Source organism: Larus michahellis, chromosome 16 (assembly GCF_964199755.1).
Source record: "Larus michahellis chromosome 16, bLarMic1.1, whole genome shotgun sequence".
NCBI classification, from domain to species: domain Eukaryota; kingdom Metazoa; phylum Chordata; class Aves; order Charadriiformes; family Laridae; genus Larus; species Larus michahellis.
The window spans coordinates 2820761-2835742 of NC_133911.1; the positions used below are offsets into that span (position 1 = coordinate 2820761).

The following is a 14982-nucleotide window of genomic DNA, read 5'->3' on the forward strand; positions in this document are numbered from 1 at the left end:
CAAAGAGCATTTCAGAGTGGAGGAGAGCTGAACGGCAGCCTCCGAGGAGGGCGACTCACCGCGCGAGCCGATTGCTTCAACAACGCCTCCACCAAAGCCACTAAAGCATCACCGACATTTGGCTTTGGCAGATCCTTTCTCAGCCTGGTGAGAAACTACGTATTAGCAGCTGAAGTTCATACAGGCTTGAAAAACCTTAAGAGTACTTAATTAAAAACATGCAGTCCCAGCCCCCTCGAAAAAAATATCACATCTCTTGCACCCACCCAACCCCTCCCCAACTTGCAGCCCTAGTGAACATGACCTTTACCACTTTGGCCACCTACGAAATCATAGGAACAAGCACTTTGGAATAAGGTTTCTTTTCCAGAGAAAAGCTGTCTACATCTACATGATGAAACTTTGGAAAAGCCCCTACCCCACACCAGAGGAACCAAGGAGTCGCTAGCTACTCTGTGAATAACCGCGCTGAGTATTCCGATCAGTAAGGAAACCACAGGAATATCCTTGGATCTATTTTCTTGGACAGAAGCCATCAATTGTGGATCATGGCATGTGGATCCAGACGGACCAGCGGTTCTCCTCCCTACTCGGAAAAGCACAGGGAGCCCCTTTGATTCACAGGGCCTAAAAGCACCGCCGTGTCCAAGCAGGAGATGGACCTGAAGAGCGATGGAACTCCAGGAGACATTTCTGTCCCCACAATCGCAGTGGGAGCAGAAACCCTCCGAGGTCCTGCCCCTCTGCAGAGGTATTTCTGCCCAGGAACGCCCGTTTGCTGAGACACTTGTGCTCTTTTTGGAAGCAAGCCATGCTGATCTAGACTGGCTGTATGCTTACAATGCAGCCCTGCTGATTTCCGATCAATACGTAGGAGAGGCTTGGAAAGAATACTCAGGAAGCTAGAAAGATCGGCCAGCTTACCTTTACCTAACACTGAGAGGGTGCTCAAATCGGGTATTTCCCTGCCCAGTCCTAGCACTGCTCCTACACAGCAGTTTCTAAGCTTCCCGGCAGGAAAAATACACATTTGGTATTTACTCCAAGGCTCACAACCGCTAGTTAACTACACAGTTACCTTTAGGCAGTACAACTACGCTTTCAACCTTGGTCTAAAAAACAAACAAAAAAATTATTGGCTGAGGTTTATACCCTGTTTTTACCTGGCTGAGGTGCTACAATTCCCATTAGTAACCACGACCAGCTTGATGATGCCAGAGTTTCCTCAAATACCACCAAGCGATGTGACTTTTGATGCTGCTTTCTCCTGTGTAAACAGAAAGGTTGACAAAGCCCAGGTCTTCTCATTTTCTCAGAGAAAGCACATGGCTGTTCTTCCCTAATTCTAGGGCAGCAGTAGTTTGGGATTCATTTTACTATGCCCTAAAAAGGATTACGGTATTTTCCAATGTTCAGCTTTTCTGAAGAACAGTGCTCTGGACCTCTCCCAATGTCACGTCTCCAGCCTACATCTACACCACCGCATGTCAGTTTATCCTCGTGCTTCAACTACCCCACTCTAAACATCATGAAAGCAGCATAAAATGGAGTTATCTCCCTGTCAGCAAAGTAAAATCTGCGACCACTATGGTTTAAAAAACAAAAAAATCCTGAAAAAAGGAAAACACAAAAATACATGAACTGAAGGGCTGATTCCCCTCTTAATCCAATCACTGGGAAACAAAGGCATTGTAATACGACATTCCTCCTCAAAAGAAGCTCTACAGATAACTAACATGTGCAAATGTGTTTTTAGCTTTCCTTTCCCCAAGAGATAACTGTAGCCCAGCAGGGACCAAACATTCCATATAAATAAGGCGAGCTATTTTTTTTTTTCTTCCTTTTTTTTTTTTTTTTTTTTTTTTTTTGCATAGTAGTTTATCAGTGATAGTCCCACCCCAGGAACCCTCCTTCCTCCACCCGCTTTGCCACCGAGCTGAGACTTGCTGCTTCAGATTCTGGAGTCCAGCAGAAAGCTTGTACACATCTCAAAGGCTCCTTCACCCAAAAAGGATGGAATGAAGGCGTTCCTTTTAATATTGTATAACTGCTTAATCCTAAAAGCTGTCTCTAAACCCGCTATTATTTTTAAGTGTTTACAGTTCAATTTGGAGGCATTCTTTTTTTGTGCCAGACATTGGTAATTGTACCATAATTGCCTTGGGTTCGCTTCTCATTTTGCCAGCGTTCTTTTTGCCAATCAGTGCAGCAGTTCAACAAAACCAGAAGCTTATTGAAATACCCAGAGCCTTTGCAGCACCATTCTCTGCTGCTACCAGATTACTTTTTTTTAAATAATATTTTTTTTTTTATAAAAACACCTGCTATTAATATTCCACTGGAGCTCAAAGTGGCTCAGCTTGGGGCAAAGGCACAATTAAAACACCATGTTTTCTTACAGGACTCTGCATTTGTGATTTGTATAACAATAGAAATTTACAGCACCAATCCTTGGGTGGGGTGGGGATGCGTGTAGGAATGAGTCCTTAGAAACCCTGTGCAAGGGCTTACAAGCCTTTTGGTTTTTTCCACCCATCAGTGTATTGTTTTTTAATCTTTTCTTCTATCTTCCCTTTCACTGTAGTGCTCCAACTACGTATCAGCTGACCATGGGCTCCACGTCCGTCTCTCTGTCCAACTCATCCTGAATTTCATCTGTGTTTCCTGAGTCGCTGCTGGCTACAGAGCTGGGAGAGGGAGAATTTCTGTAGAAAAATTCAGAGAAAAGTTTAGACCAAAAAAATTAAATATCATTGACAGAAGGAAAAAAAAGAAGAAACCTTTAGAGAAAATGGTCACTTTCACTCCCCAAAACAATTTTAAATACCCTTTATTAACATTAAACTTTGGGTTTACAGTAAATACCAGCAGTAAACTTCAGCGTCCCATGTGCTGCCACCCCACCCCTGCCATCTCCTGCACGAACATAAAGACTGCCCTAGATTTACAGATCGGGAAACGGAAACTAAGTCCAATGAACATCCTACAGCATCATCCATAGTAAGTACAGTCTTGAAAACTCAAAAAAAAAAAGTTTATCAGTTTATTCTTTTAACCCAGGATGTGTCCTGGAGGCGAGCAAGAGACAAGAAAAAAATCCCTCTCAGTACACAAATGGGTTCTTAACACAGGAGAGTAAAAAAATGAGTTCTTACAAACCCAGAGCCAAGATTTAATCTGGGGGTTGGTTTGTTTTAAGAGTTCTAGGACTATGACACTAAGATTAAGCATCCATCCAAGTTAGGAAACTCCATTTATACAGCCAGTCCTATTGTTGACGTCCCTGTTTTTACCAACATGTGTTGAATCCTTAAAAGTGTTACTGGGTGTAGGAACTTACACACTTAACAGGGTTCCTTTTAACAACCCTGAACAAAACAGGATTAGCTAAAGGACAAAGCTTTAGGACAAAATGAACTATTGCCTTTAAAACAACTTGGCAGGAAACAAGAGCAAATGGAATTCTTGAAGCACCCCATGCAGAACAGTAGTATCTCATTACCTGTCGGCTGAGCCTTTGATAAGCCTACGACAGGTTTCCATTTGTACATCCAGGCCCCTTTTCATACTACACATTTCCATATATTCATGAAGGTGGCGATTCATGTCACTCTTGGCTGTGGCCAATTCCAGCTGTAAGAAATAAGAGAAAATAATCAGCCTAAGGTGAGCTGCTAGCAGCTTCTCCCAGCCTCCCTCACTTTTACATACTGGTGGGGATGCTAAAGCTGCCCAGAGCCAATCCAAAACACCCGCACAATATATGCTTAACCTCAGTGTTTATGTATTCATCAGCTTATACGAATGTATTCATCAGCTTACGGAGTGTATTTTAATCAGAGCTCAACACTGTTTTTAAACAGCCCTCAACTTCTTTTCTGCTGCTTAGCATCTTGTTTGTCAACACACAGTAATTAACAAAAGCATATTGGAGGCAGGGCAAAGACTTGGAGAAGCTACAGCTGTTGTGTCTGGCAACCTCTGAGGCCACGTCTTGTAAAGTGTTTCCCGGTGTGATGACGGATATGCAAGACAAACAGGGGAAAAAAGAACAATAGTGCATTTCAATTCTCTTTGTTCTGAAGGTTCTCTCTCCACCAGCTACAGATTTAAGCTTACTCAGCAACAGTGCTGCATGGAGAATGGTATTTAGAAAAAATCACAAGGGTGTATATCAAAGGAAAACGCCTTTGCATTCTTAGATATATAAACATTCCACCTTTCCTCTGCGGGTATACGGGACCAGAACACTCCACATGTTTTTTGTCCATTAGAAACAATTTATACTGTCGGGAACAACTTCCTCACCTCTATCTGCCCTATTGTTTCTTGGTATTCCTTGTCTCTCGTTTTAAAGAAAGACTCTGTTTCGTGGATCAGGTTTCCCAGATTTTCTTCCTGCGGGGGAAAGGAGGACACGAGGAATTAGCAAGCAACTAACAAGGAGTTCAGTAGCAGACTGAAGATTTTCTTACTTAATCTCACTCAGAAACGCAGGTTGCTATGCTCTTTCATGCAAAGATATTTATTTTTATTTAAATTTTTACACAGACAAGTAATATTCCATTTCTTTAAACTGGCATATCAGGAAACACATTTTTGTACCATGACCATGGCTTTGTACACACAAGATAAAGTCTCTGATCAAGGAACCTACAGACCAAGGGTTCAGCAATTAAACACAGGTACCTCATGCATGCCAAAGAACAAAACCATGGATTTTCCTGAACCTTTCGCAGTCTGAGCACGCTTGGACAGATTGTAATTGCTTTCCAGCCATGAAACAATTTTTCCTTGCATTGACCACACCGCTACTTACAGCTTTGCACTGGAATTCTCATTTTCCAATTACTTATTATTACTCCCCAATCCTTTCAGTCTCCGTTACCTCACACGTATGCTCTGCATGTGCTGTTTGCTTTGGAAATTCTTCGCTTAACTGCTCGATAAAGCAAGCCCACTCCAGCACACTACCGATGAAAATGTCACACGTAAGAACACGTGCTGTCCCAAAGGAAACATCCCGCCAGACAACAGCTCCTGGATCATCATTGACAGAACAGTCTGGGCTACAAAACATATTGCCCTATTTCTAATGACTAAAACAATGCCATTGTTCTCTCTTTCATGTTACTACCTACCTCCCTTTTCCAGAAAAAAAAAAATCATCATCAATTTAAGGCAACTGCACTGACGAGCATTAATTATGTTTCCATCTTTTGGCCGCATCTGTGGCAGCTTTCTCAGGATGATACCTGGTATCAGCGCGGGGCTAACCAGCCTGCAGTTACAGGAATCGTTCCACTTATCCTTTTATATGCAGAAGCGCTTTAAGGAGGAAGGTCAGAAAAGAAGGTGGCGAGGGCACCGCGTAAGAACTTGAAAGGAATAAAGCCAGTGGAAGGAAGATTCAGGCATGTAAAGCACTATGTTAAAGACCAGGCACAGACGGAGCAGTCTTTATTCTGAATCTCCATCTACAAGACAAATCTACCCTTTCCTTGTATAATTTTCATTTAGAAGGATTTAAGCTTCTTAAAACCTTTAGAGTTTTCGCACGGAAGGTCTGAGTTCGGCAATATTCCCCCGATAGCTGCGCTTATATATGCACGCATGGGTATATGCAAATAAATCTGTCACTAATTCCAGCGCATGGCTCCACATTATCACTCTGCCACTCTCCCTACTCGAAAGACGACATGTAGCTAAGTACGCTGCTTTCTGCAGTCCTAGCACTTCTGAGTAATCTCCGCAGTTTCAGAGTACGCCAGATGATACACAAATGGGAAGATGTAAATTAACACACCCCTGGCAGTCAACACAAGACGATATTTGGGAGACTGCTGCCTCAGCATCTTTACACTACAGCGACCATGGAAGAAGGCAGGATATTTCTTACCTACTGCTGTCATGCTAGTCAGTAATGAAATAAGGGCATCACATTGAAGACTACCCGCACAAAGCCAGACCTTGCCATTTCATTGTCTCTTTAGGCCTGTTTAAAAAGGCTCAGGAGTCACCGAATGAGGCAGCACGCAGCCATTAGCTTACTTTGTGTGGGATCTTAAGGATTAAAAGCAAGCTGTTTATTATCCACTAACGCCGGGAGATTCCTATTGACTGGGAAGATGGAAGCACAAGATTCATGGGTTCAGAAGATCCCTGGGGCTTCACACAGTGCTGCAACCACAGCTTCTTTGTTTGTGATGGGCTGGACATACTTTAACATCCTCCACTGACCACGCTGGGTTTATTTTTCCCCCCCACTAGAATAACTGTGCAATATTTCAGGCCACACTGTATGTACTATTTTGACAATTAAAGCGTGAATGATAATCTACAGAGAGTAAAGTGAGATGCTGTGTGGAAGATACAGGGCTTTGGATAAACAACTGCTCAGGGTGACAGATTGTGTGATGCTCTTATAACGCTAGATGCATTGGATCTTTTGACACACGCTTGATGCTTATAAATACTCAGTTTGAAGGAGCAGAAGAAATGAAGTTTGGCAAATAAACTGATTGCACAGACTGAAAAGCAACCATAGAGAAAAGGCACTAAGAGGATTTTAAAATCAAAGCAAGTTTGCGTGGCAAACTAGATCACCAGTCAAATATCCAAAGGCTCAAGTGGCTAAAAGAGCAGCTGAGGGATACAGTTTCTGCAGAGAATAGTTCGAGAAAATAATAAACTCACCTCTCCTTGGAGGTCAATTGAAGGATTGCAGTTTGTGAAGTCTTCCCAAAGAAGCAACGTTTCCTCGTTCTCCTCCCACGTTAAACTATCACAGTCATCATCAAAATCGAACGTCTCGCGACTGTTAAGAAAACAGAAAAAGCCTAAGTGAAAACCACTCCAGCCTCACTCCTTCAATTAATATTCTAGGAAAAAAGGGGCCATGAGAGGAGACAATGTGGCAGCTGAAAATCCTCACAGGTTTTACAAACAGGCTTTCCCACTGCCCGAGTCCCTCTCTCCCGGGCTCTTTGCCACCCCAAAGCAGAATAAAAGATCCTTGTTAGCATTTCCTGGTTGAAGTACACAGTCCTAGCTCTGTCCTCCAGATGGTGCTGCGCATTAGTTTCCCCTGTTTGCAAAACCACAAAAATGTTTTAAACTATTCTTTTTATATGTGGGAAAATGAGCCCAAACACAGTTCAAGGAATTTTACAAGAAACAGCCACTAGAAGACTCCCTGCTGATTTTCATGTTGAAGCCCAGCCAACATTTTCCCTGCAGCACTGAAAAACACTATTGTCAAAAGTAACAACTCTGAAAAAACTGAAGCCCGAAAGGATGCGCAGGTGAGTGTAAATATTTATTGTTGACTTGAACCACAAAGATACTGCTACAGCTGCTTAAGACTGAGAACAAACACTGGCAAGAGTGGCCTTTAACACCGTTATTTGGTCAAGTCCCTTTAGCACGGTCAGTTGTGCAATAAAGGAAAGTTTCAGAAAGCACTTGAGTCCCTTTTGGTTTGACCAGCAGCAGAGCGAAACACTAGTAGCTGCTTCTTGTCCCTGTTAAGGAGGCCTGACAAAAAATCTGAAATTGCTCCCAGCAGCAGTCTGCTAATTTCAGACTGATGCATTTTTGTTACTTTAGTTCACTTCCTTTTAGGCAGATAACATCTCAGTGCGGAAGCTGAGTTCAATACTGTCTTTAGGAGAGGGAAGAGCTTGGCAAAAGAGACAGGCTATTTGTCTATACTCAGCATGACTTTAAAAAATAATTAAAAAAAAACAAACCAACAATGAACTCAGACATACATGATTGTGCCTTTTGCAATTCAACTTCTTCAAATCAAATTCTTTTTGCAAGAGCTAGCCTTGTCAGGGAGCACAAAGGCTCCGGTCCTGACTGCTGCTTCCTTCAGACATACACCCTGTTCAAAGCCAACCGCAGTTTGACTTTTTACTACTAGACACTTAAAGCTTAAGTTCATTCCAGATAAGATGCAAGTTGCTTTGTTTCTGTTAATGAGATAGCTCGCAAAATAGCTGAATAGCTTCTTATTTTCTACTTCACAAAGCCCCCAAACGCAGGCATCCTTAGAAATGTACCATCTCCGATAAGCCACGAACGCTGTTCTAGATCAACCCAATTTGAATGTATCAACAAGATTCCGACAGCACTTTGTGCCATATGTAACAGGACCAGGAGATAACAATTTCATTAGTAGCACCCAATAAAAACCTGGTATCGCGGGACAGGTTTAAGAAAAAAACCTAAAAACTAAATGCATTATCAAACCTAGTAGCTAAATTTTAGCCTCTTGCTTTTCTAAAAAATTCATACGCTATCTGCTGTCACACACAATTCTAGCAGTGTAAAAGTCAAAAACCTGTATTTATTACACTGAATATCAATAAGGGCCTAAAGACCTCTAAAACAAGAGTCCTAACAGGAGGAGTTACCTGCAGCTTTTGCAAAAAGCACGCCCTCCTATACATGAAATTCAGCAAGAGAGAGGCACATCCCCTGAAAACAGAACTTTTGGCAACTGCTGACGACAGCAGAGGAGCTAGTGCTCCTTAGAGAATTTCTTGTGTACTCCTACGTATTAAATACTGTCCTACATTGTGTGGGAAAGTACTGGGAATCCTTCCCTCTGCAGTCACTGCAGAAGTTGGCAGAAGCCACCCATATTCAAATGCTGGGAAAGTCAGACCTACAGTCCTTGCTGGGGGCCCCTGTGTTAAAAGAAAACGGCCGAGACCCTCCAAAGTCTGTGGCCACCTCCATCGCTTGTAGAGCGGGAGAAGAGACCAGCAGGGCACATCACCAGCCGGCTTCCTGAACTGCTTTGTGTGGCACCACCGTGCACTGAGTCTCTTCTCAACTTTCACAGGCTTTCTAACGCTGCCGAATTCTACCCAGCCCAAGCAGCAGCGAGGTTCTTTCCAAAACTCTACAAATCCGATATTCAGCCAAACATACAGAACAGACTCAAGTTCTTTGTGCATGTTTCTTCTTTTGCTACTGACGTAAGTTAATACAGCAAATAAACAACACCTAGTTTTACTACTATATTTTTAATATTCTCTATAGTTCCTTCTACTTAAGGGAGGAACAAAACCCAGTTTCTGTTCATTTTATTTGAACTTCCAGAAAACCTTTGAGCGTGAACCGTCCTGGCAGCTCAGGTTCAACTCGTAGTGGGGAAAAAAACAGTATTTCTGGAAGCATACAGAAATAACTCAAGTATTAAGTTCTGGGATTAAGCCTGCATTTCGGAATAAGTAGTCCACGATACTCACAGCTGATTAAACATACGCTTCATTTCATCCGTGATGTTCAAAGAGCAGCTGACCTCATCGTCAGAGAACCTGCCATTGTCTCCATCCTGCTCAGAGAGGTCATCGTCAGATGCGAGCTTGCGTTCTTTCTTCTTGGAAGCCACCTTAATTGGAGAGAAGAGCAGTAACTAAAAGGTTCAACTGAGGTGCTGTGCCATGAGGGGTGGAAATAAAGAAGGAGAGCCATTAGGTTTAGCGAATATAACTGTTCATCAGTTCCCAGGCAATTCAGGGATTGCTCGTATTCAAGGCAGGAATTGCATCTGTTAATGAGTGGTGAACACAGAGCACAAGGAAGCAGTTCAGAACGGCGAAGAGCAAAGCAAGCTGCAGGCTGCCAGCCCTCTACAGACGTTCATCTGCTCGCTGACACCAGTCTATGATCTACCAGAGAACATGCAGAGGTTAGAATGATACAGGGTAAAAGCAGAAGCTGGCAGGAGTGCCCAGGCAGCAGGCTTGAGAGCAATGACAGAACTCTCCCTCTCCTGCCACCACCACAGGCTGTTGCTCCCAGCGCTGAACGACCATGGAAGAGTAGAAGCCTTTCCAGACAGCCTTTATTTCATTCCCACCCCACCAGCAGAGGCAGACTGCTAGACTGCAGGCTGACAGAAGAAGGGTTAACGGAACTATGAAAATGCCTGGACAACCTCAAAGAAATGAAGCTCATAGACGTGCAGAGAACTCAAGGGATACCCCTGCGAAGGGCGCAGGGGATCGCTTCTTCATCCGAGGACTGTGAACGTGAAATATATTCACAGATGGTGCCAGAGAGTCACAAACACACAGCCCGCTCCCAACCTACTGTAGTTTTTCCTCTACTTGGCATACAAGCCATCCCTTATTATCATTGTTCTCCATGCTGATCATTTTAACCACTGCATGCTCGACCAAAAGTGCCCTTTGCAGTTACCTTTGAGCAGAAAGACACAGCAATTCTACCCAAAGACAAGAAGGAACCACTTGCACGGTGCAATGGCTCAACATGCTGGAAAAATAACTGTCTCCAGTACGGAGATTTGAATCTTTTGGGCTACATAAGAAAAAAAATAATAAAAAAAAATAATCAAACATTTAGGCAACTTCACTATAGCCAGAAAGCACAACCAGTAGAGACCGCGAGGATCTTTTACAGTGGTTTTGTACAGCGTTTAGCACACTATATGGCATCACTATACAGAGAAAAGCATCAGACTTATTGGAAGACTGAACAAGACGCATTTAGATCAAAGTAGAAGGAGGCTGGGTTAATCACAATTGAAATTGCAGTTATGACAGAAGACCAACTGCATTGGGAGTTACAGGTTTGCTCCACGCAGAGCTGCAACTGCTTGCTTTCGGAGCAAATTAAACGACTTTCCTACTAGCACCAAGGAGCCGCAACAGCTCAAGGAAAGCAAGTGGAGTTCCTAGTCTCACAAAGCAGTCAGCTCCCCACCACAGAAGCGTTATTTCTGGCCACGGAGCTCGAGCCAGAAATAAGAACATTGAGATGACAGTTCTACAAGCTTAAAACTTCTCACTTGTGAAGGGAACAAATGTGAGGAAGCCATTTATACAAACCTAGACCCTGAAATGCCTTTTTTTTCCCCCCTGCATTCGTTGTAGACTACCATCAGACTAACAGCATGTCTTAAAGGTCATCCGGAGACTTCTTTTTTTAAACTCTCTAAATTTTGTGCTCTTAGTACTACAGCAGCTTCTGCAGAAGAGAGCTACACTTCAAGACCGAGAAAGAAGAAAATACGTCTATGCAGAGAAATTTCAAGAAAGGGCAAGTGACCTGGACCACAAACTCCTCAACACTGCTCCCTCTTGTCCCCTCACTTCTTGTCCTACCCTATGGAAAATTCATGGCCTAATCACCTGGAATATCTTGGAAACGTCTTCAGAGTTGCGCTGCTGCGCTACATCACACAGCTTGGCTGTGATATCGATTCGCCGACAGATGTCCATGTCCACCTTCATGGCCTTTTCTTGAATCTTTGTGTCCAGGTCTGTCATGGGCTGCAGGAAGGACAGTAGTGATTATCTTCTATTATTATACAGTTTAGGAAAGAAGAGATACCCCACAGTATCTCTCTAACCCCAGGGCATACCATTCTTAAACAATATTACATCTTGTTCTCTGGGAAAGGCAGTGCAGGCACAATCTAAATAGACTAGACAGCTAACAATTAACATTCATATCCGATTCTAATAAAAGTTCAACTCAGAGTGATTTGCTACCGCAAAAACCTACACCCACCCCAAAACAACTGCTAAGCATGGCAACAGTAAACTTTTACGGGTCAGTAAAGCTTTAAAAATGGAGGAGAAAAACCCCGCTGAGCATGTGCAGAATAGAATGAAATCTAAAACCTGGTGAGTAGGCAACACTTCCCCCCCACTTTCAGCCAGAAAAACTGTGCCTGCAAGGAGAAACTGCTTTTAAAACAGAATCCAGGCTACACAGCAACCTCATGCATATCATGAAAACATAAAATCCAGACCAGATCTAAAAAGATCCGTGAAAGCTTGTAACACAGAAAATATTCCTCCTTGGCATTAACCTGGCTTCCAGCCTAGCAAAAATCCTACATGAAAAACATTTTGTCTTGCTTCACTCTGGGCAGAATTATAAACATAATTTGTAAGAGATACTCCCACTCAGACAGTACAGCTGGTTCCTTATGAAGAAACATTATTCCACAAAGAGAGTATTTTCCAGCCTAGACGAGACTTACTCTGTTAGAAAGTACCACTTCAATGGCTAGGCAACGCTTCCACTTTGACCAGAAACGCAGAAAGTCTCTTTGCAGAGCTTTCTTAAATACCAAATCCTCTTCCCAAGGAGAAAACTTTGGGGTTGGTTTCTTTTTTTCGGGGGGTGGGGGGGGTGGGGAGGGGTGGGTTTTTTAAATTATTAGATGGCGTTCTTCTCCAGCCCCTCTAAACCACCTTTGGACAAGTCATAGACTTTCGTTTTGCAAACACACCGAGAAAAAAAGCAATCTCTACACATTGACACACTCTAAACACAATCTTATCAACTGAATAGGCACCAGCAATTCTTATCCACAGGAAAGCAAGAGTCACGTGCCAACATTTTGCATTTCTCTGCTCTAAATATTTACAGAATGAGATTCAAAACAAGCCTTCTCCCTGCTTTCCTTAAGCTCTCTTCTCCCTTAGTGAGCTCGCATAGCCCAAATGACACTTGCTCTCAAATTGAGGAGGACGTTTGCATCCACCGCCACCCTTTTTGTACACACTCGGCAAAGTTTCTTCCCCGGCGAAAGTCAGCACAGCAATGGAGCCCTAACAAGTTCCTCCCTTTCACACTGCCTCTAACCAAGCATGCCTATTCTCAATTAAACACCAAAAGAAGAGAGAGCTAATTGCCAAATTTCACATGAGCAGATCTAGTGGCCCCGAGAGAATGTATTTGACACCAGGGAGCAGGTTCTGCAAGCTTACGTAAAGACAGAAGGAAGCAGTTCTACACAAAATTACAGAATAAATAAGCATAATAGGACACATTAATTAGACAACTGGCATCAGCACTACTGCAGTCTTACAGAGAAAGGCACCTGACTTAATGTTCACCTGGCTTATCTTTCTAGGTACCTGCAGGAGTACATGCTCTCAGTACGTCTAAATGTAAGAAAATTCTCCAGTCCTAATCGAAAAGATCCCCCAGCTTTGAAGGAAAGTCAGTATCTAATAAGACATGAGTAAATCCCTGAGAAAACAAATCTATCTTTTTTTTTTTTTTTAAAATTAGGTTGAAGCAGCACTGGAAACAAAGCCAGCTACCTGAACCAGTGATACTGGGTTAATCTCTTCAGAGCTTTCAGAAAGGGAGTTGGGAAACGCGTGCCACGTGTTTCTTTTTGAACACGACTTTCTTGCGTGATTCAGAGAAAAATCCCCCTTGTAAGCAGTACGCAGTGCTGCACGGTGCTGAACCCTTTACTCTAACCTGTGAGTTCTCCAACCTCTTTTTTCCACGGCTGCAGAGGTGAATGCCAGCACTGCCAGCTGTGGAGAACAGGGAGGGAGGGAAGAGTCCGGGTTATGGGCTAAGCAGCAAGTTAATGCATCTCTACACAGACCAGACAGGAAGCAGGGGGAAGGGTGATCTGTCTGATGCATTATATCATAAAGGCAGCCATAATGCTAACTACAAAGCAGCACTCACTAGGACCATAACCTTTTTATGAATGAAGCCATTTGCATGACACACACATTTCACAAAGGCAGTAGGAGGCGGCCGCTCCACTCTCGGGTGTACTTACATCACTCATCAGACCCTTAAAGACCACAAGTTCCGCTTTCAGCCTCTCAATCTTTTCATTTAACTCCTCCTGGAGAGCTTCCGCTTCCTGCGCCTCCTGCGAGAGGAAGCACACAAAGAATTAAGAGGTAACAGGGCGACACACGCTTCCTCACTTAACCTGAGCCCGGCTGATAAGGCACCTCACCACCCCTCATTTCATTTTGTCAGAAACTTCAGCACCTTCCTGCTTCAGCTTCCAAACATTAACACTCTTCTCTAGCCAACAGCAACCCAGTCAGTGGCTCAAGCTAGAAGAAAGCTTTTTAATTAAACAAATTCAAAAAATCGGGTCAGTCTCTTCTCCCAAGTAACAGGCAACAGGCCAAGAGGAAACGGCCTCAAGTTGCACCAGGGGAGGTTTAGACTGGATATTAGGAAAGATTTTGACACCAAAAGGGTTATCAAGCATTGGAACAGGCTGCCCAGGGAAATGGTTGAGGCACCATCCCTGGAGGTATTTAAAAGCTGGGCAGACGTGGTGCTCAGAGGTATGGTTTAGTGATGGTTTTTGTCAGAGTTAGGCGATGGTTGGACTCGATGATCTGAAAGGTCCCTTCCAACCTATGGGCCATTCTGTGATTTTATGATTCTAATCACTATATAATGAAGGTGCAGAGAAGAAAAAACCTCTACCTTTCAATACATCCTATTCAAAACTTACCTCTCGCAAGGTTTCTACCATAGATTCCAGACTCATTCTTCTCGTCAGTTCCTCTTCCCATCTGAAAGACGAGATTTGCAGGCAAAGTGTTAACTATGGCAAAAAGTAATTTTTTTTTCCCCCCCTAGAAATCACAAGTCTTCTGATAGCTGTAGGATGATGACAGTTATTTGAAATGTAAAGCAGATGGTCCCCCTCACTTGTACACCCTCAAACCAGTAACATTAAGTGTATAAAAAAAAAAGTTAAATCCATTTCCATTGGGATCAGTACTCTTCCTGCTCTCCTATGCAATATTTGGTTGCAAATAAGATGGGAAATCTTCAGTGCCAAAAAAAAATAAATATAAAAATCAGTTGAAGGTAAGGTATCTAATCAGCAGTCTTATTATTTATCTGTTCAGTCCGATCAATTTATACTTTTATGTACTTTCTGCATCAAAATCCTCAATAACCTACATGCCTCACCCACTTCCCAGCACCGCAGTTGCAAGCAGAGCAGTCAGGCAAGAATCCTTGAACGGCGGGTATACACGCTGCTGCTGCGGGACTGAAAGGGCAGAAAAGGAACTACACTTACAAACTGTATAATTAAACCTGATACTACAAGCATCATTATGTTTGAGTTCATTAGTGGAATAAGCGTAAAAAAAAAATAAAATATCCTTTTTCTTTTTTTAAGCACCAAAACCCTTT

General features: G+C 43.0%; 1 protein-coding gene across 2 annotated transcripts in view; it reads right to left on the reverse strand.

The window, feature by feature from the left end:
- Positions 1-1868: 1868 nt before the first annotated feature.
- Positions 1869-14982, reverse strand: part of IFFO2 (intermediate filament family orphan 2) — a 38056-nt gene continuing 24942 nt past the window's right edge. The window contains exons 2-9 of one of the 2 annotated variants that reach the window (XM_074560315.1): positions 14288-14348; positions 13586-13681; positions 11172-11312; positions 9264-9406; positions 6697-6817; positions 4309-4398; positions 3503-3633; positions 1869-2705 (exon numbers count right to left, since the gene is read on the reverse strand). In XM_074560315.1, coding sequence (XP_074416416.1) covers positions 2600-2705; positions 3503-3633; positions 4309-4398; positions 6697-6817; positions 9264-9406; positions 11172-11312; positions 13586-13681; positions 14288-14348 — 889 coding nt within the window. In that variant the 3' untranslated portion in view covers positions 1869-2599. The remainder of the gene's footprint in view (positions 2706-3502; positions 3634-4308; positions 4399-6696; positions 6818-9263; positions 9407-11171; positions 11313-13585; positions 13682-14287; positions 14349-14982) is intronic. The other variant, XM_074560316.1, reaches the window with a different exon arrangement.